This window comes from Gasterosteus aculeatus, chromosome 21 (genome assembly GCF_964276395.1).
Source record: "Gasterosteus aculeatus chromosome 21, fGasAcu3.hap1.1, whole genome shotgun sequence".
Classification (NCBI taxonomy): domain Eukaryota; kingdom Metazoa; phylum Chordata; class Actinopteri; order Perciformes; family Gasterosteidae; genus Gasterosteus; species Gasterosteus aculeatus.
In genome coordinates this window covers 12162719-12187579 of record NC_135708.1, presented here as the reverse complement: position 1 = coordinate 12187579, position 24861 = coordinate 12162719, and the positions used below count along the sequence as shown (strand labels likewise).

At 42.8% G+C, this 24861-nt stretch overlaps 3 protein-coding genes across 15 annotated transcripts; 2 read left to right on the top strand and 1 right to left on the bottom strand.

Annotated features, from left to right (window-relative positions):
• Positions 1–71: 71 nt before the first annotated feature.
• nup58 (nucleoporin 58) lies at positions 72–11048 on the top strand. 4 transcript variants are annotated; one of them, XM_040166992.2, is made up of 14 exons: positions 73–575; positions 1038–1201; positions 1298–1330; positions 1439–1708; positions 1929–2094; positions 2276–2341; positions 2636–2810; positions 3169–3248; positions 3419–3537; positions 3640–3722; positions 3833–4034; positions 8130–8213; positions 9072–9167; positions 9544–11048. In XM_040166992.2, exons 1-14 carry the CDS (start codon positions 493–495, stop codon positions 9708–9710), a joined length of 1788 nt encoding a protein of 595 aa, XP_040022926.2. In that variant the 5' UTR covers positions 73–492; the 3' UTR covers positions 9711–11048. The 4 variants fall into 4 exon arrangements, with proteins under 4 accessions (XP_040022928.2, XP_040022926.2, XP_040022927.2 ...); XM_040166993.2 differs by lacking the exon at positions 8130–8213; XM_078095772.1 differs by lacking the exon at positions 9072–9167.
• Positions 11049–11242: 194 nt separating this feature from the next.
• On the top strand, positions 11243–23147 carry LOC120812026 (ropporin-1-like protein). 7 transcript variants are annotated; one of them, XM_078095795.1, is made up of 6 exons: positions 11243–11445; positions 12132–12264; positions 12912–13032; positions 13551–13712; positions 14284–14459; positions 15075–15228. In XM_078095795.1, exons 1-6 carry the CDS (start codon positions 11337–11339, stop codon positions 15124–15126), a joined length of 753 nt encoding a protein of 250 aa, XP_077951921.1. In that variant the 5' UTR covers positions 11243–11336; the 3' UTR covers positions 15127–15228. The 7 variants fall into 7 exon arrangements, with proteins under 7 accessions (XP_077951921.1, XP_077951925.1, XP_077951920.1 ...); XM_078095799.1 differs by having other exon boundaries at positions 11310–11471; XM_078095794.1 differs by lacking the exon at positions 15075–15228 and adding an exon at positions 22615–23147 and having other exon boundaries at positions 11347–11445.
• Positions 17914–22268, bottom strand: LOC120812056 (uncharacterized). 4 transcript variants are annotated; one of them, XM_078095781.1, is made up of 4 exons: positions 20317–22268; positions 19015–19824; positions 18793–18936; positions 18199–18299 (listed from the first exon to the last, which is right to left on the bottom strand). In XM_078095781.1, exons 1-3 carry the CDS (start codon positions 20501–20503, stop codon positions 18800–18802), a joined length of 1134 nt encoding a protein of 377 aa, XP_077951907.1. In that variant the 5' UTR covers positions 20504–22268; the 3' UTR covers positions 18199–18299; positions 18793–18799. The 4 variants fall into 4 exon arrangements, with proteins under 4 accessions (XP_077951906.1, XP_077951904.1, XP_077951907.1 ...); XM_078095780.1 differs by lacking the exon at positions 18199–18299 and adding an exon at positions 17914–18017 and having other exon boundaries at positions 18793–19824; XM_078095778.1 differs by having other exon boundaries at positions 17985–18299; positions 18793–19824.
• Positions 23148–24861: the final 1714 nt, after the last annotated feature.

Genomic DNA, 24861 nt, shown 5'->3' with positions numbered 1-24861 from the left:
CTCCTCTTTTACTTGTCAAATGGGGTGTTTTATTTTGAAAGAAGGTCGGGACGTGTCCGGAAAAGAGCCGTTGGTATCGCGCGCATGTGTCACGGGACACAAAACAGTGATACGGACGATGGGGGATGTAGTTTTACAATAACAAAAACATTACCCAGAATGCAATAGTTTACGGGACATACCAGGCGGGTAATAAGAAAAGTAACATCATGAGAAAACTCATCCTGCGGCATTTGACAGTTGTAAATATATAAATCCCAATTTTAGTGACGCGGAAAAATAACACGTCAGCTGATTATTTCCCGTTGGTCGATAGCATTATTTGGGAGAAGCCGAATTCTGGATCGTATTCTCGGTAAAGGCGACAACGTGGACTCGGCCCTCACGCGGGCATCTTTCAAGGCTAACTAGCCTGTTAGCTGGGATGCTAGTCATGAGTGGCTGAAGAACGAAACGACAGTTGGTGTTGAGTGTGTACCTCGTGAGGACAAAATGTCTGGCTTTAACTTTGGATCGGGCGCGCTCGGTGCCGCCAACAACACTGGCGGAGGATTTTCATTTGGTGCCGCAGCAAGGTAACTTAACTCAAAAAGCCGACGTAGCTAACGTTAGCACAACCCAAGCTAACGCGACGTTAGCAGGCAGCATACTTTTCATGACTCGTTAACATCGGCTGGGTTTTTAATTTACATAAAGCCTGCGAAGACCGTTACGTTGTGTGAGTGAGCCTCGTTACTCGGTTTAACGTTCGCAATCAAAACGAGAGCGTCCTATTGTTTTATTTTTTTTTAAGTTAATGTTCTTCTGTTGAGTATCGTTACACGCGGGGTTATCCTATCGAGCATGGACTCATTTGCCTCGACATTCCTATGCGGAATAAAACAAATCGAACCGATCACTCTTTCATAGATCAACTCCGACAGAAAGGTTTTAAAGGAACCGTTTGCATCACTGTGAGATGATGTCGCGCTTTGCTCCCTGACTGAATTGTGACCATGTAACCAAACTGTCTTGCCCTCCCTCCTCCTCCTCATCAGTGCACCTGCGGCCAACACCGGCGGCTTCTCCATCGGAGCTGCTCTGGGCGCAGCAGGCACCACCCTCGGCGCTGCCACCAGCACCCCGGCCTCGTCTCTGGGTCTGGGAGGCTCTCTGTTCGGTCAGAAGACCGCTGGCTTCTCTTTCAACACCCCCGCCTCAAGTAATCACGGATGCAAGAAAAACCCAACCTGTTGACTTGGACACCTGTGTATTTTGTGGATGCACCTCTTAACGTTGGGATGTTGTTCTCTTTCAGGCGCCGCCGCACCCACCACTGGCCTTACGTTAGGTATGTTTTTTGTTACTGTGGGGTTTTTTTTTTTTTTTTTTTTGAGGGAGGAAAATGAAAATGTGTTATAACTTATTTTCTTTCTTTTTTTCATGTACTTTCTCTCAGGCGCCCCGGCCGCTACAGCTGCGTCCACTGGCTTCAGCCTGCCCTTCACCAAGCCCACCGGCTCAGCGGCCCCCTTCTCCCTCACCACCGCTCCCACCTCCTCGGCGGCCCCTGCGGGGGCGGGTTTGTCATTTGGCTCTGTCCTGACGGGCACAGCTGCGCAGCAGCCCGCGGCGGGCTTCTCGCTGGGGCTGGGCTCAACAATGACCACGGCGGCGGCGACGGGCCAATCGCTGGGCGGGAGTCTCTTCTCCAACACTTTGTCTACAGGTGAGCGTCCCGGTGCACCGACGCGGATCTCGCGCTGAGTTGCCACCCTGTTTTTATGATTTATTCAAGACAGAATTGGATTAATGTGAAAAAAGTGGTGCCATTGCACAGCGCTGTGACGTCTGATTATCAATGAGGACATTGTTACTGCTGCAGTGGTTCTCAACCACGACATGGCCCCATGTTATAACCCCAGGTCTGTGTTTACTTGGCGTGGCAGGTTTGGGTCAGACCACTCTCGGAGGAGGCGGGTTAACGTTGGGATCTCTATTGGCTTCATCCACGGCCATATCAGCGGCCCCTGCCCCAAGTATGGGCCTGGGCGGAGTCGACTTCACTACTTCCTCCGAGAGTAAGAGCGACCCGTCGTCCGGAGCCAACGCAAAGTAAGTCCTGCTGACCAACAAATGCGTGTTAATGCAAGTAAATGGGAACACTAAGTGTCCATCACTGCACATGGTTTATAGTGAAATGCTTTAAAAACCTGTTTGCTGAGAGGCTTTTATTTTCCCCATAATCCGATATGTGTGTTGTCGTGATGAAAAGCATTCTCTCTTTCTCCCTCAGGGACAGTAAAGCTTTGAAAGATGAGAACCTCCCTCCAGTTATTTGTCAGGACGTTGAGAATTTCCAGTAAGTGTTGAATGTATATCTAATTTCTAATCACAGGTCACATGCACCAGCACATTCTTTGGCAGAATAATAACATCGTCGTGTTATAGACATTTGTTTGTTGTTTGTTCTGAACTTTGCTCGAAGGAGTGTTGCATTTTAAAGCTATGACCTCTTGAGTGAGGCAATTTACTTGAAACAAGACTACAATTAATGCGTCATGGGGTTTCCATGTCCATATTTCACATTCATTTTAAGCAGAAATTAATTAATTTCCAATTGTCTTAACTTTTCTTCCTTCTTTTTTTTTAATAGAAAATTTGTGAAAGACCAGAAACAAGTTGAGGAGGACATCAGCAGGATGTCCTCGAAGGGCATTTCTAAAGTCCAAGATGACATCAAGAGCCTCAAACAGCTTCTCTCTGTCAGTGCCAGCGGCCTACAGCGTCAAGCTCTGGCCATCGAAAAGCTCAAGCTGGAGACGGCACAGGTAAAAAGTGTCAACATTCATATGTTTACTCAAGTTTAGATCACATGCTTATTTTCAAATGTTCGCACGTATGTATTGTATGTGTGCTGTTGCCCATTTGTAATAACAAATAATCTGTGTAATGTAAGAAAAAGCTGTAGTGGTATATTGTTGTTGTTGTTGATGTTTTTCTTTAATGTATACTATAGATAAATCGTATTTTTTTGCAAATGGGACTCAAAACAAGCTTAATTGTCCAGACTGTTACAAACACACCACGTTAACTAAAAATGTGGACAGTGATCTCCTTTTTAAAGAAATTACACCGTAACTGCATAAATGTGTCTTTTGGCTTTCCTAATTTCCTTTTGTTCTCAAGGAGCTGAAAAATGCAGAAATAGCATTACGTACGCAAAAGACTCCCCCCGGACTTCAGCATGAGAACACTGCTCCGTCAGAGTAAGTGAGCCGCCAATACAGGGGCATATGCATGTTGCATTAGTTTCAGCTACTTGCCGTGTTAATGCAATATGCCCCTCCTGGCTAGCAGATCAGCTGTTCTCCATCATTCATGGATGAAACAATGATTGGTTACTTGTATTTATTAATATATTTGTGTCTGTGTGTAGTTACTTCCACAGCCTGGTCGAGCAGTTCGAGGTGCAGTTGCAGCAGTACCGGCAGCAGATAGAAGAACTGGAGAACCACCTGACGACGCAGAGCAGTGGCTCCCACATCACTCCTCAGGGTGAGCGGGCATCTGTCTGCCTTCTTTAACACAACGCGGGGAAGTATGGCGCAGCGTGTCTTACTCATGTCAGGGTTTTGGATGTTGTGCGGTTGTTTACAGACCTGACGTTGGCCATGCAGAAGTTGTACCAGACATTTGTCGCGCAGGCGGCCCAGCTCCAGTCCGTTCACGAGAATGTCAAGGTCAGTTGTTTTCTGAAAAGAATGTCCAGTGTACAGATCCCCGCTGAACTGTAGTTAATGTCATGCACGGCATGTTGATTCTACACTCTGTTTTGTTTGTGACGTCACAGATCTTAAAGCACCAGTACCTTTCGTACCGCCGGGCCTTCCTGGAAGACTCAACGGATGTCTTTGAATCCAAACGGGCATCCAACAGGAAGTGGCAGAGCGCACCGCGAATCACCACCGGGCCCGCCCCGTTCTCCAATGTTCCCAACGCTGCAGCCGTTGCCATGGCAGCCACGTTGACCCAGCAACAGCAGCCAACTCCAGGTCTGACTGCCTACAAGTTCTAGAAAGTTTTCTTCACCTCGCTTTAAAAAAAGAATAAACCGAAGAGAGGTAGATGTTCAGAGAGGACACAAAACGTGTGTAAATTAAATTTATTTTTTATTTTTTAAATGATTGGAGTGGAAAGGTCAAAAGGGGACAACGGGTGATCATAAACGATGAAATCAACATAAAAGCCTCAGCTGGTCCCGAGCTATTGTCTGTACTACTTAGTAGAAAGCCACAGATGATACATCTGTTGCTTGATTTCGACAGGAAACCTTTGTACTGCCTTACCGTCTTGTTATACTTGCACTTAAACAAAACAAAAAAACGCAACTACTACAAATGTCATACAAGCCCTTTTTAGTACTGCCAAGGACATAATAACCTACTATACCCTCGCTAATCGTATGACACAGCGTTATGAAAGCAGTTGTATAGTGCGACTGGGAGGAAAAAGTCCAGCTCTCAATTTTACTCGCTTGAATTGGGAAGTTGTATTAATAGCTTTTAAATTTAATTTGAGATTAATTTAATCGATGCTTGAAATGAGCCTACTCCATGGCGGTTATCATGTGACGGGGTTCGAAGCATTAGAACGTTGCTGTGCGATTTAAGATATACTTTGCAGATATTGCCGGAGTCATTCTGATGTCTGCTGGTTTTTGTTTAACGTTGCGTCTGGGTGACACGTCGATCCATAAGGTATAAATGAACGATCAAGTGCCGCCTAATGTCTTCAATTCAAGTGTAAAGAGGTGTCTTTGATGTGGGAGAGCTCCAATTGATCAGAGGCCAAGTGGCGTCTGAAAATACACGACTGCTCTCAAAGAAAGTATCAACATTATTTATTGACGCATGGAGCTGCTCTTGTTTGGGGTCCTACTGAGCTTTAGTTTCGGTTTAGTCCAGGCCCCACATTTACAAGCAACCATACACATAAATAGTAAGAGTCAAGGCCTACTTCGCCTTCTTTATTAATATAAAATGTCTTAACTATCCTACCACACGCCCCACTTTTTTTATATCGTTAGCCGGAACAAACAAATGTATTATAAATATTATTCAACACAGTATTATTATCCAGCATATGCGGACAGGTGAAGACTGATGTTTTTATTTCACACACTGCCTACTTGCCGATGTGTTGGGGTTGTTTTTAGGGTTGGCGATTTATATCGCAAGAAATCTTAAATAAGCCAGTACACTAACGCTTGTGTTATGTTGTTAGCACTCCATTGCACACAAATTCACTTGTATTAAATATTGTACAACTACATAATTGTGTTGCCACATCACTACGGTGTTGAACTAAATTTCGGCCCTTTTTGTAGGCTTTGATCTATTTCACTGGCAGATCAGGACACAGGCATGCTTCTGCTGTCCGTTCTAGTTTCGTGTAGTAAAAATGTAATTCAAGAATTTGAGAGCAATATTTGAATTGAATGAAGCAGCATGGCTTTTACTTTTTTTTACTTTTTTTACTTTTTTTTTTAATTCGCCAATTTCTGCTGCTTCCTTCTTAAATCCTCAATACTGCTCAGACTTCCATCAGGTCCAAGAATGTGGCTTTCAGTGTAGTAATATTGGTTTCCCACACTGTTCTCTCTTGCTCTTTGCAAGTTGCAGCTGCAGTTGGTCTGAATTGGCATCTTGCCTATTTAAGTATGTGCCAAGTAGGGATGGAACTATTACCTGTTGGGTCTTCTGTTCCCGAGACCCAATTTGGAAAGAAAAGCCCCACACAAGCCAGTGCTATTGGTCGGTAGAATCCCCCCCCCCCCCCCCCCCCTCATGGTAGAAGTGCACAGAACCGTTTGTGCCTGCTGAAGACATTTCTATTTGACGTTGTTCTCTGCCAGCTGTCTAAAACGCACAGCGTTGCAAATATGCTGATATGCAGAGTTTGGTACCAGTTCAAAGTTTGCCATTTCATTGCCAACAATAACAAGTTCCCAAATAACTAGTATTTCATGCAGACATTTTATTGACCAAGACTGATCCACAAATGCTTGTCTTTCGTGTCTCTGGTATTTATTTACTTATTTATTCCTATTTTATTTTTGTGTGTAGTTTTTAGTGTTGCATCAAGCACTTAGAACACTGACCATGCAGCTGGGTGCGTAGAGCGATTGTTGTGCCGGCCAAATGCTTGATCATATTTGTGCCACAAAAGGTGCCAAAAGACTCAGGACTGAAAATATACAATATTTAATAGCTCCGGCTGTAGTTAAGGCTTTTTTTCCATTATCGCTTTTACTCTCTTTCCTTCTGAAGGCTCATTTCATACACAGATAGCCAACATTGCGATAAAAAATATTCGGGATTACCTCACAGTTCATTACGACATTTGGTCGGCCACACCACCGCTACCTGATTTAAGATGGATCACCTAAGGGCTACTGACGGAGTAACTGGGCTCCATCATTTCACATTCCAACGTAGATGCAAAAGTGCTGTCAACAAGTAACTAGTCATTTCAGGCCTTTTGTAGTGTAGTGTTACTTTGTACAGAGGCTTTTTGCTGTAAAATGGACTGTCGTTGGTTTGATTTCATTGGTTGAGAGCAGTTTATTTAATAGCTCGGAAGAGAGTGGTGCCTTTTTTTTTTTTTTGCTGCTGACGCCGCCCCAAGTTGCCATCTCTTTTCGTGCTTGGGTTGTTGTTTCCCGCCGTTTTAAAGGTGCGGCTCCACATCGAGTCGCTGTGGTGAGTGCGGGGCCTTTGTGACACTCTGGAGTCGGGGTTAGAATGCGGTTTGCTTTGACTTGACTTGTCTTCCATACTTGGCACAGCAATGACGTTTGGATGATGAACTACTTAATAAGCTGTTTGGACCTCGAAGGCGATGGTGGATGTTGGGCCAATAGGTTCTCGGAGGCAAAATGTGAAATATCTTTGTCTTTTTACGGTGGACACAGTGCGAGCGCCACAATGTACCTGCAGTGCTCGACTCATTTCTGAAACTAATGGATCAGAAGTCTTTTATGTATACGATGTTGAGCTCCGATGCCAGAAATGCCAGCAGGTTCTCCAGAGTTGTTGGCTGTCAGACTGTTTTGAATGTTCTTACTCTTTGTTATTTCCGTTTGAACCATTCATCATACGCTTACTTTAGCCTGTTTCTAGTGGTGTATGTGGCTTTCTGGCGGTACTATTGCAGGGAGTTTCTTTTAGGGGGCGGGTGTTCTCTGAAAAAGCGACGCTTTTTGCTAATGTTCACCCGAAAACTAGACTCTTCCCGCTTAACCGCTCACTTCACCAAAACCTGCGTTGATCGAGCGCCGAGTTGGTAGCCTCCGGTCGAGTGTAGATTCATCCGAGGTGCAGCATTTGTGTTTTGTGGCTGTTATTATGTCTGAGAATACACTGGGGGGGGGGGGGGGGCGTTTACACTGAGAGGCAGCCGTAGATGCCAAATTCACTTTCCCTGTCTGAATCTCGAGTGCTCTTTTACTTGCTGATGAATGTGTTTTGAACCTATATAACCAATGCCTGTTGATATAGTATATCTAATATATAATATGGTGTGCCTTTTTTTTGAAGCTATATTCAATAATTGTGTGGTTGATTTGTTGTTTTTCGGGCATATGCTAGTTCATTCACTCTCAGAAATCTTAAAAATTTGGAAACTTGTCAAATGCAGTAGCAGTTAGCAATTAACAATCAATTCTGTTCTAAACTGTTTGTTTGTGTTTTATGTAAGTGGAATTGCATATTAAATTGAAAATAAATAAATTTTAAAATAAAGAAACGTTTGTCCTTGTTTCTTTTCGACTGAAGTTGTTCTAACAATCCAGACTAATTGGAAGCCTTACAAAATTTGTAAAGTAAAAGAACAAACTGCATAAAAAGACAAGTTTCTGAGTGAAAGAACTATCAGCATTTTCCCATCAACATTGTTTAGTCGAATGTTAAGTCTAGAACCTTTTCTAATATTACTGACACAAATACAACTGTTTAATTACAATCTATTTGCAGACAAATACATTTAAAGACTTTTAAAGTAAGACAGTAAGATACTGCTATTTCACTTGAGCCACGCACACAAACTGCATGAAGAGGAGTAAAGCATACGCTGTCTCTCTGCCTTAGGGACCCAGGCGCCCCTGGGGGCCGGGTTTGGAAACCCCTTTGCTTCGGCAGTGGGCAGTAGCTTGGGCTCTTCTACCCTTGGAGGTATTACCTCTGCCTTTTTATTTTGTTTAAATGAATATTCCCTTTTATTTTGCCATTCTCTTGAACAGTTCACCACTACCCAAGCTTTTTCTCTGTGTGTGCGTGTGCGCGGTGCGTGCTTACCAGTGTTTTTCCTCCATGTGTGATATCTGAAGTGCGTTCACACCACAAGTAATCTGAGCAACCACTCTTTTTGCCCCCATAAGCCAGTCGGGAGTAACTTGGCAGTGTGGTTACGGGTGGTCTGGACGCACAGCGAGTAGGTGTGTTGTCTCATAGTTTGTGTACTTGGTAAAAAGCGTCCTCACTCAGTGTACTAATTTACCTCTCCATTCAGGAGGAAAGCTGCGCGTTAAGCGCTGTTGATTAGGTCGTGGCATTTGTTTTGGGTTATTCTGTGTCAAATCAGACAACAGGTTTTTGTTCTAATGTTTGCTTTTTGTTCAAGCTTTCGAAACTTTATATACCGGTAATTATATATACTTTTGAGAATTCAATTTTTTTGGCCCATTTCAATGGTGCAATAGCTCCTTTTTAGTCATAAAAGTTGATCAGGTCAGTTAAAATGGTGTTGAAAATAAATGGGTGGTAGCGTGTATTGGATGTTGTCACATTCTGGCAACAACAAAACAAACACAATAATTGAAGGATGTCAAACAATATTTCAGGGGCTCAATACATGCCAATTTTGCCCAGATTGCAGTTTGTTGTCTCCCCCTTTTTAAAGTTTTAAAGTACCATCTAAAATGTAAGCAAAAACCTCTGATTTGACATGGAACGGCACGGATGTGTTTGCTCGTGCCTGGTGTGGCCTGTGTGCATCGCCCCAACTGACGTCCGTGTCACTCTCTCCCACAGGTTTTGGTGGTGGGCCAGGATTTGGTGGGGTGGGGACTGGGGGGTCTTCTTTTGCCTTCTCCACCAGTAAGCCCACAGGGGGCAGTCTGAGTGCAGGTACATACATAATGTTTATGCCCCCTCACACACCCCTTAGCAATTACAATAACCTATTACAATAACAGTGTGCCCCCCCCCCCCCCTGAAATGAGACGTTTCTCTGAGCATGTGTCATCGGAAGCAGTTGGACAATCTTTCCATATCAAGCTACTCCTCAGCAGTGTACACATATGCTGTGTAATGAGGAGGCTTTGTCAACAGTGTGATCCTTTTATATCAGTTGGCAGTTTGGCCAACAGGTTTTGGGATACGGGTTGTTACCCCACGTGGACACAACTTGGCCAAAGCTGAAGTATGTGCATTATAAGGACTGCCTATATTTCAATCATTAGTAACTTCTAAAATTTCTTGTGTTTTTCTCCCTTTTTTCTAGGTTTCGGTAGCAGCAGCAGCTCGGGCTTTAACTTCAGTAACCCGGGCCTCAACCCCTCGGCTGGCCTGACCTTCGGCGTGTCTAACCAAGCCGCTACGGGCTTTGGCGCTGCTCCCCTCCTCCAGCTCAAGAAACCCCCCGCTGGTAATAAACGGGGCAAGAGATAGAACTGAGAGCGTAAAACCCCCCTGACAGTCCAGCTGACGGGTTTGTATCAAGTAAGGCCCGGTCTCCCAAAAGCATACAAGTGCTCCAATAATCACTATCCAACTACACCGAGGGATCAAATTTAAACCACCATGAAACCGCAATACGGGAACACATGGGTTTACACACGTTCAGATAAAAACAAGCGTTATCGGTCAGTCGTATGTACTTTATTGTCCAAGTTCACGTCCTACTAGATTAGATCGTTCAATTGTATTGCTTCTCTCTCGTCAATCTACAACCTCCGGCTGGATGTGATCGACAGTGGAGTGTATTGAAATGCCGTTTGCATCATTTTAAATGTTATTTTTCCCCGTTTGCATTAAATCTATAATGTTTAGCGCTGCAACGCTTTTGGGGAATCCCAGCCGTGAACACAGCTGGCTCAATGACAGATAGTTCAGCTCTCTGCGATGAAGTGCTTTTGTCGAGCCGGATATGTTTTTGTGCTCTGCGGTCCAGAGTGCATTTGGTTTCATTGGGTTGAAGAAACCGCAGATCGCTTAGCTGCACTTGAACTCCGCTAAAATGATAAATTGGCCCGAGCCTCGTCCAGGGAAGGGTAGGATTCCATTTAAGGAAAGAGATTTAGTGGGTTTGGAGCAGTGTAGTCGCTGCGTAAGGTGTCCATCGGGAGTATTATGTGATCCCAGGTGCTTTTTTTTTAGGCACAGGAGAGCGTCCAGAGGGGTTTGGGGGAAGCACAGTTTTATTTTTGTATTAAGTGGAGTAAGAGATGACATACGGGAGGGGTAAAAGCAGCACCTTGGGACAGTCCACAATCAAGTCCACGTGACCTGTATTGTTTTGCTAAAGTCCATCCCTCCATCATTGTTTCGTGGTGGCGTTTTAGACCCATTCAGTTGGCCATAATGTAAAAACATGGGAGAGGAAACGCTGTGCTGTTTGTATTACATGGCTCCCATTACATAAAAAGGTGGTTGAACCTGGAAAGGGTTTTACCAGAAGATTCTAGCTGCTCAAACCTATTAGTGTGCTAGAAGAGGTCTGCACATGTCGTTGTATGGGACCTGGCAGTGCATGTGTGCTCATTGCACAAGTATGAATTTGTCTCCTGTCGTCTTTCATAATTGCTGACTTCTTTTGAACGTCAAGGATGGTGGGGATATTTTGCTTTTTTTTGTGTGTTCAGTTACCAAATACTGGTAGATGTACAATTATTTCCGAATCACTGTCTGTAAACTTGTATTTTCAAGAAGCTGTTTATTAATAAAATCTTCATTAGGATGTTTTGCCTGTTTACGGCAACACTTCAATAAATGTGTGTTTACACAGAATGGTGTCTGTCAAGTTCTTGTCCAAATGTCAGTGTTTTCCACTTTTATGGTACTTTTAATAACATTTCCACGGCATATATCCCTTACCTTTTGGTTTGACATTTCCCAAACAAGTAAATTAATGAAAAGGCTTTTTTTTTTTTTTTTACTCACGGCCTCATGTTGCATCGTTCATTCCAGTAACTTTACACAATCGGTCGGATTAGAATTCACAAAGGCAAGCCGATGTTAGGGTTAATCAGTTGACGTCTCCCAACAGGAGGGGGGCAATGTCGCACTTCACGTGGCATGACATCTACCCCTCAAAAACCAGAGAAGAAGACCGTCGCTATGCAACGGGGCTGCAAGCGATACACAGGCTGCCTCTCGCGTTGTAGTTTATCTCCTTTTTCTAAAGGTCATTATTCAGCAATCCAGGGAACGGTAAATTTGTTGATGTGTGGACGTTTATTCAAAATGAGGTTTTATGACAATGTTGGACATCAGGACCATAAAACAAGAAGTGTGAATACATGGTCAACGTATAAATTCTGTATTTAACTTCAGTTACCCGTTTCTACTGCGTGTCCTAACCTGCGCTACGGGAGCTAATGCTAACGTTAATTTAAGGCTCGTGTTTTTGCGGTAAACTTACCGTTAACCACGTCGGTTTTAGCTGCTGTTAGCTTAACGTTACTGTAACGTATAACTTCCGGGAAATGACGTTGATAACATGTTCGGCTTTTTACTACCGTTACCTTGCAGTCTTACATCTCATTCACCTAAACGCTCTTAAATTGATGTCTGGTTCATTTTAAAACCTAGTTTTCAATTCGGATTTTATCTTATTGCTCACGATGAGGAAATGAATCTATGGAGATGTTATCTTTTTTTTAAATGTAGCTCCCATGGTCTTTACTTCGTATTCCTCTCAACCGTATTGAAACAGCAACTTTAGGTCCCCGAGAAGAACCACTATTCCATCCTTAAATTAATATTCTGGTTGCGAGCTGCCACTTTATTTCAGATTATGTCTCATGGATGTCCTCTCGGATGAAGCTCCTATCTGCTAATTGGACAATGTTGCAATGTTTTATATTGCAGCCATGCCTCTTCCAGACACAATGTTCTGTGCCCAGCAAATCGACATCGCCCAAGAGCTGCCAGACATCCTGAAAAACTTCACCAAGGCAGCCGTCCGTACGCAGCCCGAGGACCTGCTGCTGTGGTCTGCGGCGTAAGATTCAATCTCTTGTCAGTGGTCGTTTGGATACAGGAAGGGATACATGTGATTACGTTCAATACGTTCGGTCTTGATCTCTCAAGCAACACCATGACTTCCTGCATGCAGAGGAAGTAGCCTCTGTTGTAGCCATTTTTGCATTGACCGAGCTTTAAGTGGGGGGGGGCACATTTTCTACCCCTAAGGAAAGTCATTTCAGCTGTTCTTTTATTTGCCAATGTAGCTTCAGTGTTTACAGCAAAAGGACAGTACACGAGCCATCTGGTGAACCAAAAACAAATCACATTCTCCTGGGTTGCAAGAAGTTTATACGCCATTAAAATAACACCAGGCTCTGTAGCTTTTCAAAGATGATGAAAGTCATGCTGCCTCTAAACTCATTGCGAGAGCTAGTTTTTGAATAATTTAAACTCTGAGATAAAGTTATCCAGTGAGCCCTTCGGCACAATTGGAAGATCAGTAAACCTCCTTCTAAACTGCAACACATGATGGTTTTTCAACTGATTAACCCTCATGACAATTTATTCTAATGTCAATCCATGCATCATTTGACTGCATCACTTATTGCCTTGAAAAGCATAAAGCCAAGCACCGTGTTTTTAATAGTACAAATGTGTGCGTGTGTGTGTGTCCGCTCGCAGATACTTTACTGCGCTGTCTAAAGGAGAGCGTCTGCCTGTGAAGGATCGGCTGGAGCTGAATGTCACACATAAGACGGACAGCGCGATGACTCCTGGTCTGCTAAAGACTCTCCATAAACAGGTGCTGTCCTTACAAAGGGACCACACCTTAAATAACCAATCACATCAAACCTCTCGCACATTAAACCTGTTTTTTGACCTTTATACCTATTGATTATCAGTTGCTACTATGCTGATACCCCCATTTTGCTTCTTTTGTTTTAGCTGCATCTGCATATTGCAATGATGTCCCATGTGACTCATTAAAGTTTAGTGTTATTGTAAAAGTACATTTCAAAATGTTTGCTCACGTCATGCCCACAAATCATTAATGAATTCAAAACAATATTGTCAGACATGATGGTGACACCCAGACATTCATCTTTTCAATCTACCAGCTCAGAGCGGTGACCGACCCCTCGTATGTCCTTAAATCAGTGCTGTGTGTTAATTACAAACATGAAAGTCAGTCGATAAACAGCTCGCTGATCCTCCGTTCGTTAATGCACTCATCTGTTAAACTAGATAACCTTTTTTTTTTTCTTCCTCTCCTTCCCTTCATCTACCCCCGCACCTGCCGATCCCTCAACCCGATCTCAGCTATCCATCAGGGAGACGTGCAGCGAGGAGGAACTGCGGGAGAAGTGGAGGGGTCTGTGTCTACCCACGGATCAGCTGGAGACCCTGCTGTCGCTGGGCAGTTTTGGCTCAGACATCGATTGGATGGAGTTTTTTGCCCTGGGCTGCAGTTCTCTGGGAGAGGTAAGACGTTATATAAGGCCAGATACATAAATGCTAACACCACTTTATACCTTTTTGAGGCCACGCACAGCTGGAGATCCTAAAAAATACTTTTTAGGATCACCACACAGTCCAGTCTTCTCGTGTTTAAACTAGATCCAGACATCAGTGATCAGAAGACTTCAAGGTCCGTCAAGGTCCCTGGACCCCGGAGATCAATCATTCTCTGACTACTTGAATGCTTTTAAGCTAATGATTTTGTTTCAAAAGAGAGAGACCAAAGAGAATTTCCCTCACGCACGGAGAACTCTGTGGATGACAGCTTCGCAGCTCAGCATTGACAACACAATGTGCTCAGTGAGGCTGTTAAACACTTTAAGCACATGAGGGCAGTCATGTTCTACCTTGATTTGGTCTGTCACGGGTTGCTGTGCATGCATATAAGTTCGAGTTAAGTGTATTTACAGTGTGTTGTTGCCATGATCAAACGTGCCTTGAATGCTGACGCATTGCATTGTTATATTGCATCTGTATTTCTTCTGAAAAAGTCCTCTCGTCTTCTTCTCTCGCGTTCCTGCGTACACCTTCTCAGACGCTCATAAGTTCCCTCAAGGTTGCTTGCGAGCTGCTGACGGAGGACGAGGAGGGCGGTCCTGCCAGGATCCCGTTCGACATTTTTGTCAAACTCTACACCTACCTGGCTCACCTGGAGGGGGACATGCCACAGGATCACATCGATAACTTCCTTGGCAGCCTGCAGGCCCAAGTGTAGGTGCTGCGTGGATGTGTGTTGGTGTGCATGTGTCAATATGCTTCTAGAAATGAAGCCTAGCTCACTGCATCTACATGCAATAATGAGTCTCCAACACAGATGTTATTGACTTGTCTTTTCTCAAAGCGCTCATTTGAATCAGTTATCTGTGGGTTAACTTTCCGTCTATACAGGTGATCAGTCATATGATGGATTAGACTCACGTGACCTCAAAAACTGTTATGCACAAGCAAGCAGAACTTTTCCAGATTGTTTTGATCACTCGAGATGGCTAACAAGTCACCAAGACTTTGATAATGATAATTGTAATATGAGCACAGATGATTCGACCCCCTTTTTGTTGCTGAAAAGTAGAAACTTAAAACTCCAGTGTGTTTAACAAGCGACACACTCATATAGAAATGCAGGAAATGCACTCAAAACGACTTTTGGCATTAAGCATGCATCAATGCGTCCTCTGCAGTGATTGCTGTGGTCTGTAAGTGTTGGTTATACACACAGACAAGCGAAGCCAGATCTCTTGGCCTCAGATGATGCTGTGAGCTCATAATTGTCACTCTTGTGAAACGCCGAGCTGTTGCACTGATGGACTGGTTTCTCTGCCCCGACAGAAACAAGCAGGGTAACATGATTCAGGTTTCCAACTTCTACATCAGGAAGTGAGGGAGGAAGAGACGCCAAGCAGTGGAGGACAGGAAGGGAGCGATAGAGACAACAAGCTGAATGTTCTATTAATAAACGAGATAGCGGATGCTCCTTCATGCACAGCTGTTGTTTTATTACCCTAGAAATTTAATTGTTAGCGTCGTACACAGTGGATTATTATTGGTCATTGTCCTGCACAAAAAGGCTGCTATCCTCAGTCAGGTTGGTATTTTCTTAATGAGCAGCAAGAGAGGCACAGAGCTGCTTTCCCCAAATTGTCAGGTGGAGTGTGTGTGTTTTTTTTATTGCCTGTTCCCTTCAGTCGGGGTTAGCCAAGTTAATTTTTCACACACACAACCCGCATCAGCTGGCGGCCTCTCTGCAGGCGGATGCAACACAGTGAAATGTGCAATTTTCATTGGACTTTTTTTGGCATTCGACACTTCATTTTTATGATTTGTTTCCAGCAGTATTGCCCTATAACGTAACATTGTTGCTTCTTTTATTACATTTGTAAACATATTTAACAATTTTTAACGTACAATAGGATGACTTTTCATGAGTTTTCCTATAAGTTCTATTCACCCACAGCTTCTAATTGCATTTCACTTTTTGTTGTTGTTGAAAAGAATCAATATCCTATGTCAAAATACGTCATGTAGCAGTATCAATTGTGGTAATACTACCACTGGAGGTACTAGTCATTATAGTAGTAGCTCTAGTTTTTGAAAGAGCAATACAGATTTTTTTAAAACAGCTTAATTCTGGCCTTCATGGTTGAGGTACAGATAATCAGAGGGTTTTTCTTTAATTATGGATTGGAGACTGAATGAGAGAGAGAGTTTTGTATTTTTTAAATTTTTTATTTATTTATCTAACAAACAAACAAACAACATTATATGGAGGGGGCTCCACTGGTCGTCCAACGCTGTTCACCTGTGTGAGTGGGGGGGGGGGGGGGGGGGGGATGAGAGGGTGAAGCAGCTCAAAATATGCACGGAAATAGAAAGAAGAGAAAACTACAGCTTAGAAGAACAATACAACGGTTTAACATTTACTGGAATGCTTAAACAGCATTCAAACAAATATGAAATCGTTTGAGAAGCCACACAAAACCCAAAGAATGTGACTATTTTGTGACACCTACCTTATCCTTAAGGTGAGGAAAGCAACACGTGTGGTCGTTTCTGCTGTCTCTTGGAATAGCTGGTTTCCTCAATCCTTTAATAACAGGCAATGTTGCTGAGTCATCCCACTTTGGCACAGATTTCTTTGGAATAGTTGTCTGCTGTTGGCTACCTGTGCCTTTCTTCTGTGGAATTGGTGGAATCGGTGGTAAAACACTTGTTTGTGGTGCTGCTTGTACACGCGTAGTTGGGCGTCTAGAAGGGGGATTGACAGCTGGATCTTTAGGTGCTGACTTTTGGGGAATTGTCGGTAGACGTTTTTCTGGTGTCTTCTTGGCGTCATCAATGGTTCCTTTACTTTGCTTTTGACTTGTAGCTGGTAACATGGTGGTTTTGTCTTGGGGATTATTCTGCTTTCTTTCTTTGGTCTTTGGCTTCTTGCTGGTCTTGGTGCACTGCATTCTTTAGGTTTTTGTGGTAACACGCTGCTGGCATTTTGTGGCTTCCCCCTCGTGCCGATTGGTAGATTCTTCCTGGATTTCGGGGGCACATCTGCTGGAACTTTAGGTGATAACTTTCGGGATGTTTTCTGCGTGTGTGTTTCCGGTGTCTTGTCGGCAACAGCAGGGGTAAGAGGTACAGGCTTCTTTTCTTTAACCCCAGTTGATGGTGCATGTTCACTGATTGCAGATTCCAAATCTGGGAAGAGAAAAACATTTTGTTTGAGAAAAACATTTTGTGTGTGTGTGTGTGTGTGTCACACACACACACACACACACACACACACACACACACACACACACACACACACACACACACACACACACACACACACACACTGCAACAGGCTCCGTTCAGGTGTGTTTTATTCTGCAATAACAACAGACAGTCAGCAACAATCAGAATCAGAACGACTGTCTGTACTTGCCGACGCGGAGTCACTTGCTCTAAGCAAGTGTTACAGCGCCCGTCAGGTCTACTAAACCCGCTACCGCCACCTGCTGGCGGAAACGAGTGCTGCCCCACTGCCACTGCAGGGGGAAGGAGGCAGGCTCAAAAAGTCACACGAAGGATTTCTTTACCCAATAATCAAAACAAACACAATAACAGGGGAATGGCACTAAACAATACAATTCAAAGAAACAATGGAAGTCCTTAAAAATGTCCAGGGTGCCACACCAGCACCATCGAAGCAATTAAGAATAGCATCATATTTTTAAGAATGACCTTTAAACAAAGGTTTATTTTCATTTTTATCTTCCTCAGTTTCTGAAATTTTGTAACAAAACAAATGATTACCTAAACATCATCTTTTATATATTTAGACAATATCTTACCACGTGTCTCTTGGTATTGAAAGCACATTTCCACTGGATTGTGGACTCCGGATTCTGGACTGGGTTCTATTGGTTGGAGCACTTTTTTCTTCTTCTTCTCAAACTGATAATTATAAAAGTAATATTTTCTTGAGAAAACAGTTGTAAACATGTGGTTAATGTTGTGACATGAAACTATGTTATTATGTTCAGACAACAGAACTACCTGATTGCATTCAGGAAAACATTATGGTTTGGGTTAACATAATGAAATAACGTCCTAGCCATATATCTTGATATATGCATAAATATGCAGTCAAAGGTTTGGACACACTCACTGAATTACAACGCGGGTCGATGTGGGGAGGGAGTAAGAAAGGGAGAGGGAGCGATGTCCTTTCACGAGTCGGTTCGTCTACTGCACGGCTGCGTCAGGTGGCTCCACTGGTCGTCCAACGCTGTTCACCTGTGTGGAGGGAAGGGGAAGGGGGAGGGGAGGCGAGGGGGAGGGGGAAGGGGAGGGGAGGGGAAAGGGAAGGGGAGGTGGAGGGGAGGGGGAGGGGAAGGGAAGGGGGAAGGGGAGGGGGGGTGGGAAGGTGGATGGGGAAGGGGAGGTGGAGGGGAGGGGAAGGGGGGGGGGGGTGGATGGGGAAGGGAAGGGGGGGGGGGGTAAGAAAGAGAGAGGGAGCGACGTCCTTTCAGGTGTCGGTTCGTCAGGTGGCTCCACTGGTCGTCCAACGCTGTTCACCTGTGTGAGAAAAAGACAGAGAGACTTCAGCCTGTGTCTGAGTTGCCACGGGAACGTCACCCTATCATTGTCTCCCAAAATGAAGCATGAAGAGTGAATATTGTGTGATGAGGACCAACTACAAATATTTTTTGAACCAGATTCTGATGCTGCTCTCTCCTTTAGCTCTCCATCTCCACTTTAACTGGTGCCATACACACTCATGTCAATCTCAGAAACTGAAAAAACTAATCTGTGATATTTTGGAAAAAGTCCAAAAGCTGAATTTTATTTTTGTAGTTAAAGAGTAACAGTTGTAATAGCTGAAGATTTGAAGGAGGAGAAGCAGCTCAAAATATGCACGGAAATAGAAAGAAGAGAAAAATACCGCTTAGAAGAACAATACAACGGTTTAACGTTTACTGGAATGCTTAAACAGCATTCAAACAAATATGAAATGGTCGAGAAGCCACACAAAACCCAGAGAATGTGACTACTATTTTGTGACACCTACCTTATCCTTAAGGTGAGTAACGAAACACTGTGTGTGTGATTCTTGCCCTGTGGATTATTTGCACCAACTGAGGGCGTTGGTGAACCAATTGAGGGCATTGGTGGTCGTTTCTGCTGTCTCTTGGGATAGCTGGTTTCCTCAATCCTTTAATAACGGGCAATGTTACTGAGTCATCCCACTTTGGCACAGATTTCTTTGGAATAGTTGTCTGCTGTTGGCTACCTGTGCCTTTCTTCTGTGGAATCGGTGGTAAAACACTTGTTTGTGGCGTTGCTTGTACACGCGTAGTTGGGCGTGTAGAAGGGGGATTGACAGCTGGATCTTTAGGTGCTGACTTTTGGGGAATTGTCGGTAGACGTTTTTCTGGTGTCTTCTTGGCGTCATGAATGGTTCCTTTACCTTGCTTTTGACTTGTGGCTGGTAACAAACATGGTGGTCTTGTCTTGGGTATTATTTTTCTTTCTTCCTTTGGTCTTTCTGTTCTTGCTGGCGTTGGTTCACTGCGTTCTTTAGGTTTTTGGGGTGACACGCTGCTGGCATTTTCTGGCTTCCCCCTCGTGCCGATTGGTAGATTTTTCTTGGATTTCGGGGGATTGACAGCTGGATCTTTAGATGCTGACATTTGGGGAATTGTCGGTAGACGTTTTTCTGGTGTCTTCTTGGCGTCATCAATGGTTCCTTTACCTTGCTTTTGATTTGCAGCTGGTGGTAACCATGGTGGTCTTGTCTTGGGGATTATTTTTCTTTCTTCCTTTGGTCTTTCTGTTCTTGCTGACGTTGGTTCACTGCGTTCTTTAGGTTTTTGTGGTAACACGCTGCTAGCATTTTGTGGCTTCCCCCTCGTGTCGATTGGTAGATTCTTCCTGGATTTCGGGGGCACATCTGCTGGAGCTTTAGGTGATGACTTTCGTGGTGTTGTTTTCTGTGTGTGTGTTTCCGGTGTCTTCTTGGCAACAGCAGGGGTAAAAGGTACAGGCTTCTTTTCTTTAACCCCAGTTGATGGTGCATGTTCATTGATTGCAGATTCCAAATCTGGGAAGAGAAAAACATTTTAGAAAAATAAAATTAGTACACAAGATTTAGCAATAACAATTTTCCAGCTCCAAGCCCCTAACTACAACATTACAGGTCATTTAGCAGACGCTTTTATCCAAAGTGTAATGTAAGTCGCTTTTCAACAATGGCTTTTTCACATTTTTGCCCGGGGAGTAATTTGGGGTTAGGTGTCTTGCTCAGGGACACTTCATCATGGAACATGGGGCAGCCTGGACTCAAACTACTAACCTTGTGCTTCCCAGCACACCTTCTCTAACCCCTGCACCACGACGACCCTTACTACATGTTAGTACTTAGATACCAAGCACGATCGGAGCAATTAAGAATAGCATCACATTTTTAAGAATGACCTTTAAACCAAGGTTTATTTTCACTTTATGTTCCTCACTTTCTGAAATTTTCACATTCTATAAACAAAACATACGATAACCTAAACATCATGTTTTATATATTTAGACAGTATCTTACCACGAGCCTCTTGGAATCGAAAGCACATTTCCACTGGATTGCTTTCAGTTTTAGAGCCTCTTGTTTGGTTGAGCTCTGAGGTATACTCCACTAAAAAGTCTGGCATGTCGGCAGGATGTGCGGAGATTGTAGCTCTGGCCATACACTCGACCAAGCTTTTCAGTCCTTTCGGCGGCTGGCGGGCCATCTTTGAGTCTTTGAGAATCCCTCTGCAATGTAAAGTTGATGTGTTCACGCTGAGTGGGGATCCAAAATGAGCTCTGATAATCTATCCTTCCACATTCTACATTCTGTATGGAGAATTCTCTGTGATGTCATAGAATGTTCTACATTCTGCTCCGTGTTCTATTGGTTGGAGCCCCTTTTTCTTCTTCTTCTCAAACTGATGATTATAAAAGTAATATTTTCTTGAGAAAACAGTTGTAAACATGTGGTTAATGTTGTGAAATGAAGCTACGTTATTATATTCAGTAAAAAGCTGTGGGTTAAAAGCGTCAGCTATTAACCCACAGCTTTTTACCCTGCAGCACACCCCACAGCTTTTTTACCCTGTAATGTAATGAATTAAATGGGAACATTTGTCCAAAACTTTGACTGGTATTGTATAAATATACTGTTTATGTATCTACTCTTGCTACTACGGTGACCACTGCTACATTTCTTTTGTATGATTGTTACTATTAGTACACTGTAAAATCCAATTAGTAAACCTTACTTAAAAAAAGCATGCAACCCAATTGCCTTAAAAAAGCAAGTAAAGGAACTTTTTACATTCAAGTAAAGTTAATAATGTATTATATGTTGTACTAACGAGCTTACTTAGTGTAGTATAGTTACACTTTAGTTGAAGTAACTAAGAAATACTCAGTTTTCATTACTTCAAATGACCATTTCAAACAACTTAATTATTTCAAGTGAAGTATACTTTGTGTGCATTACAAACATCACAGTTATTTAAGTTGGGCTAACTAATGTTACATGTTCTGCAACTAGAAATATATCAGTATTATCTACTTGAACAGAAAAGTAATTTACTTGATTAAACCATGCAAACCGATTGCCTTAAAGCAACCAAGTTCACGTTACTCGTAAACTTAAGTGCTTCAAACATCCTATACAATAATGAAAAACAGGTAATATTCTCTTGATATTAAATCCCAATTAAAGTTATACATAATAAATCCAAGTAGAAACAACGTTCAATTATATGATATGGAAGTAAGAAAAAATAAAAGCATAACAACCAGCATTGGTTCTTTTTAAATTGAATGCAACAACAAACCAGTTTTAGTTACAGTAATTTTAGTATTAAACTATGGAAATTATCTATCGTTTATTTAGGTATTGATGACATCATCGGCCAATTTGCAATTGCTATAAAATATACAACTTTGTCCCTGATGTGGCATGATCAAGTTGTCGCTTTATTGAAACAAGGGGTGTTGCAGCTTCCCTCTATGATTTATATGTCTCTGCCAGTTTCCAAAACTTGTACCTTCTGCTTTCTCTGACAATTTATGTCAGCAGCTTTGCATTGGTCTCTACGGGCCGAGAGAAGGACTTTGTCTCGCTCTCTGTGTTCAGCGGCCCAGCGTTCTGCTCCAAGTTCTATTGGTTGTAGCTGGGGCTGTGCGGTAGACTGTTTCAACCGGTACGCTGGTATAGGATTTGCTTGGGTTAAGCCGGTACAAATGGCATTGCTCTTCAGCAGGCAGCATGGTTTATTTTTACACCTCATCACCAGGCGCAAAGCGGTCGGAGCTACTTATCTTATGTGTATTGAGATTGAGTTATGGTTATACATGTATAACAACAATGACAAAGCGCAACACACGCTCTTTAACTGGGTGAAGTACCACGACACGGCAGCTTGTGACACATAAACAACTGCAACTGTAATACCAAACTCTGTTGAAATTGAAAGTGATCAAATCTGTTGATTTGGTTTTGCTAATTTTGTTTTATAGTAATCAGTGTCACCACTACCAGTATTAGTGGTATTTGTAATACCACTTTTAGGACTAGGAGTCATTTTAGTGTTAATAGCAGTAGAAATAAAAGTAGTGCTAGTGTTAGTATTTAGTATATTGAAAAATGCCAAAGTATGTTTGAAAAGGTTATGAAATGTTGAAAAAGACACAATATAGTAAAAACCCTCACAACCAACTAGCAGAAGCATGAGGCAATGCATTCTGCAGCATCATGTCAGTGCGTTTCACTACTGGAGATTTAGGCAATTGGTTGTGTTATGCAGTGAAAATGTATTTCCTAGATGTCTGACATCCCGCTTTGTTTCAGGGAGCTCCAATGCGGGATGATAAAACCGCTGGACTTCATCCATTTGGAGGATACGAACCCAACTGCTTCTTATCTTTCAAACTTTTCCACAAAAAACCCCATCAAGAGCTGATTCAGAATGATGAAGGACAGAAATGACCAAATGCATTTATCTATTCAGGCCCAATTATCTTCTTCATGGAATCATGATCTCACAATCCCCAAATACACGAGTGAGAACATAGATGATATATTCACTTTGTAATTCTACAGAGAAGTCACAGGGGTTTTCCTCCGATGTCAACACTTTTCTGGGACTTTCAGTATCCTCCGTTTAATTTCTCGTCCTCACCCAAAGACGTTTTGTGTGCGTTTGTGTGTGTGTGTGTGTGTGTGTGTGTGTGTGTGTGCATTGGGAGGGAGGTTCTTTTCTTAATAGTATGTATTTGAGTCTATGTAAACTTTTGAGTGTATTTATTAATAATACTACTTTCCTGATCAGGTGTACCAGCGTTTGTTGAATATGTTAACAATAAATTACGTTGATTTGTCCAGCCTGTAATTAAGAGTTGTTCTTGCACACATGAAAACAAATTACAAAAATAACCTAATTAGGGGTCGTTGCTGACTGATTAAAATGTGTACATGACCCCTTGTGGAATATTACATTTCCTCAACCTTTCTCCGCCCTTGATTACACGCATAAGTGTTGTCTCATAGCTTATGAAACACACAGTGTTGACACTCCTGGCGCCCTTAACTGATTTGACAATATGAAGTATTTTTAATCAAGCTACAGCTAATCACCACATTGGGCCTTTGCCATAAAGTGGAAGTCATTTTCTGGCTAATCTTAGTTACAAGCAGCCTGTTCAAAAACACTCAACACTATTTTGGACAAACGTTCACTTTAGCACCACGCGCCTACTGAAACTCAAACAGTTGAGCACTTGTGTCAAGACTCATAGGAGATCTTTGTGTGGTGCTGCTGCTTCAGGTATGTCCGAGAAGAGGCCGTGGTGTGTTGGTGTGTTTTGGCCGCTCCGGGTTTTTGGGAGTGTAAATAAAACGACTGAATGGGGGAAGGACAGCGGGAGATCGCCAAAAAACCTTCCCTATCAGGATTGGAGTAATTGGCTCATTAGGTGCATTTGGAAATGCACCTAATGAGCCATCTTAAGAAAGAAGATGTTTGAAAATTGTATTTATGATTAAAAAACAACTGTTGAATAAAAAAGCTTTCCCAGAAGTATAATGGTGGAAAGGAAACATTTCAATGCTAATTATATAAACACCCTTTTTGTGCTGATGACCAACGACATATTTCAAACACATTCTGCCCAGTGAGCCTGTCCGACAGTACCTCAATGTTCAAGTATCCTGTGCAGATTTAAAGTTGGAGTTCGGTTTTGATCACTTGTGGAAAATCCGCCCACCTTAAAAAAAACATATTTGATCAAATAGCATAGAGAGATGTAGAGAAATAGAAGACATCATCAATCAACTTTTTGGCCGATCGAATTTATCTTAGTTTTTTTGGGAGATTAAAGATATTAAATATCAAACAGCATTATAAGGACTGCCTATATTTCAATCATTAGTTACTTCTAAAATTTCTTGTGTTTTCCTCCCTTTTTTCTAGGTTTCGGTAGCAGCAGCAGCTCGGAACAATAACAAGCGTTATCGGTCAGTCGTATGTACTTTATTGTCCAAGTTCACGTCCTACTAGATTAGATCGTTCAATTGTATTGCTTCTCTCTCGTCAATCTACAACCTCTGGCTGGATGTGATCGACAGTGGAGTGTATTGAAATGCCGTTTGCATCATTTTAAATGTTATTTTTCCCCGTTTGCGTTAAATCTATAATGTTTAGCGCTGCGACGCTTTTGGGGTATCCCAGCCGTGAACACAGCTGGCTCAATGACAGATAGTTCAGCTCTCTGCGATGAAGTGCTTTTGTCGAGCCGGATATGTTTTTGTGCTCTGCGGTCCAGAGTGCATTTGGTTTCATTGAGTTGAAGAAACCGCAGATCGCTTAGCTGCACTTGAACTCCACTAAAATGATAAATTGGCCCGAGCCTCGTCCAGGGAAGGGTAGGATTCCATTTAAGGAAAGAGGTTTAGTGGGTTTGGAGCAGTGTAGTCGCTGCGTAAGGTGTCCATCGGGAGTATTATGTGATCCCAGGTGCTTTTTTTTTAGGCACAGGAGAGCGTCCAGGGGGGTTCGGGGGAAGCACAGTTTTATTTTTGTATTAAGTGGAGTAAGAG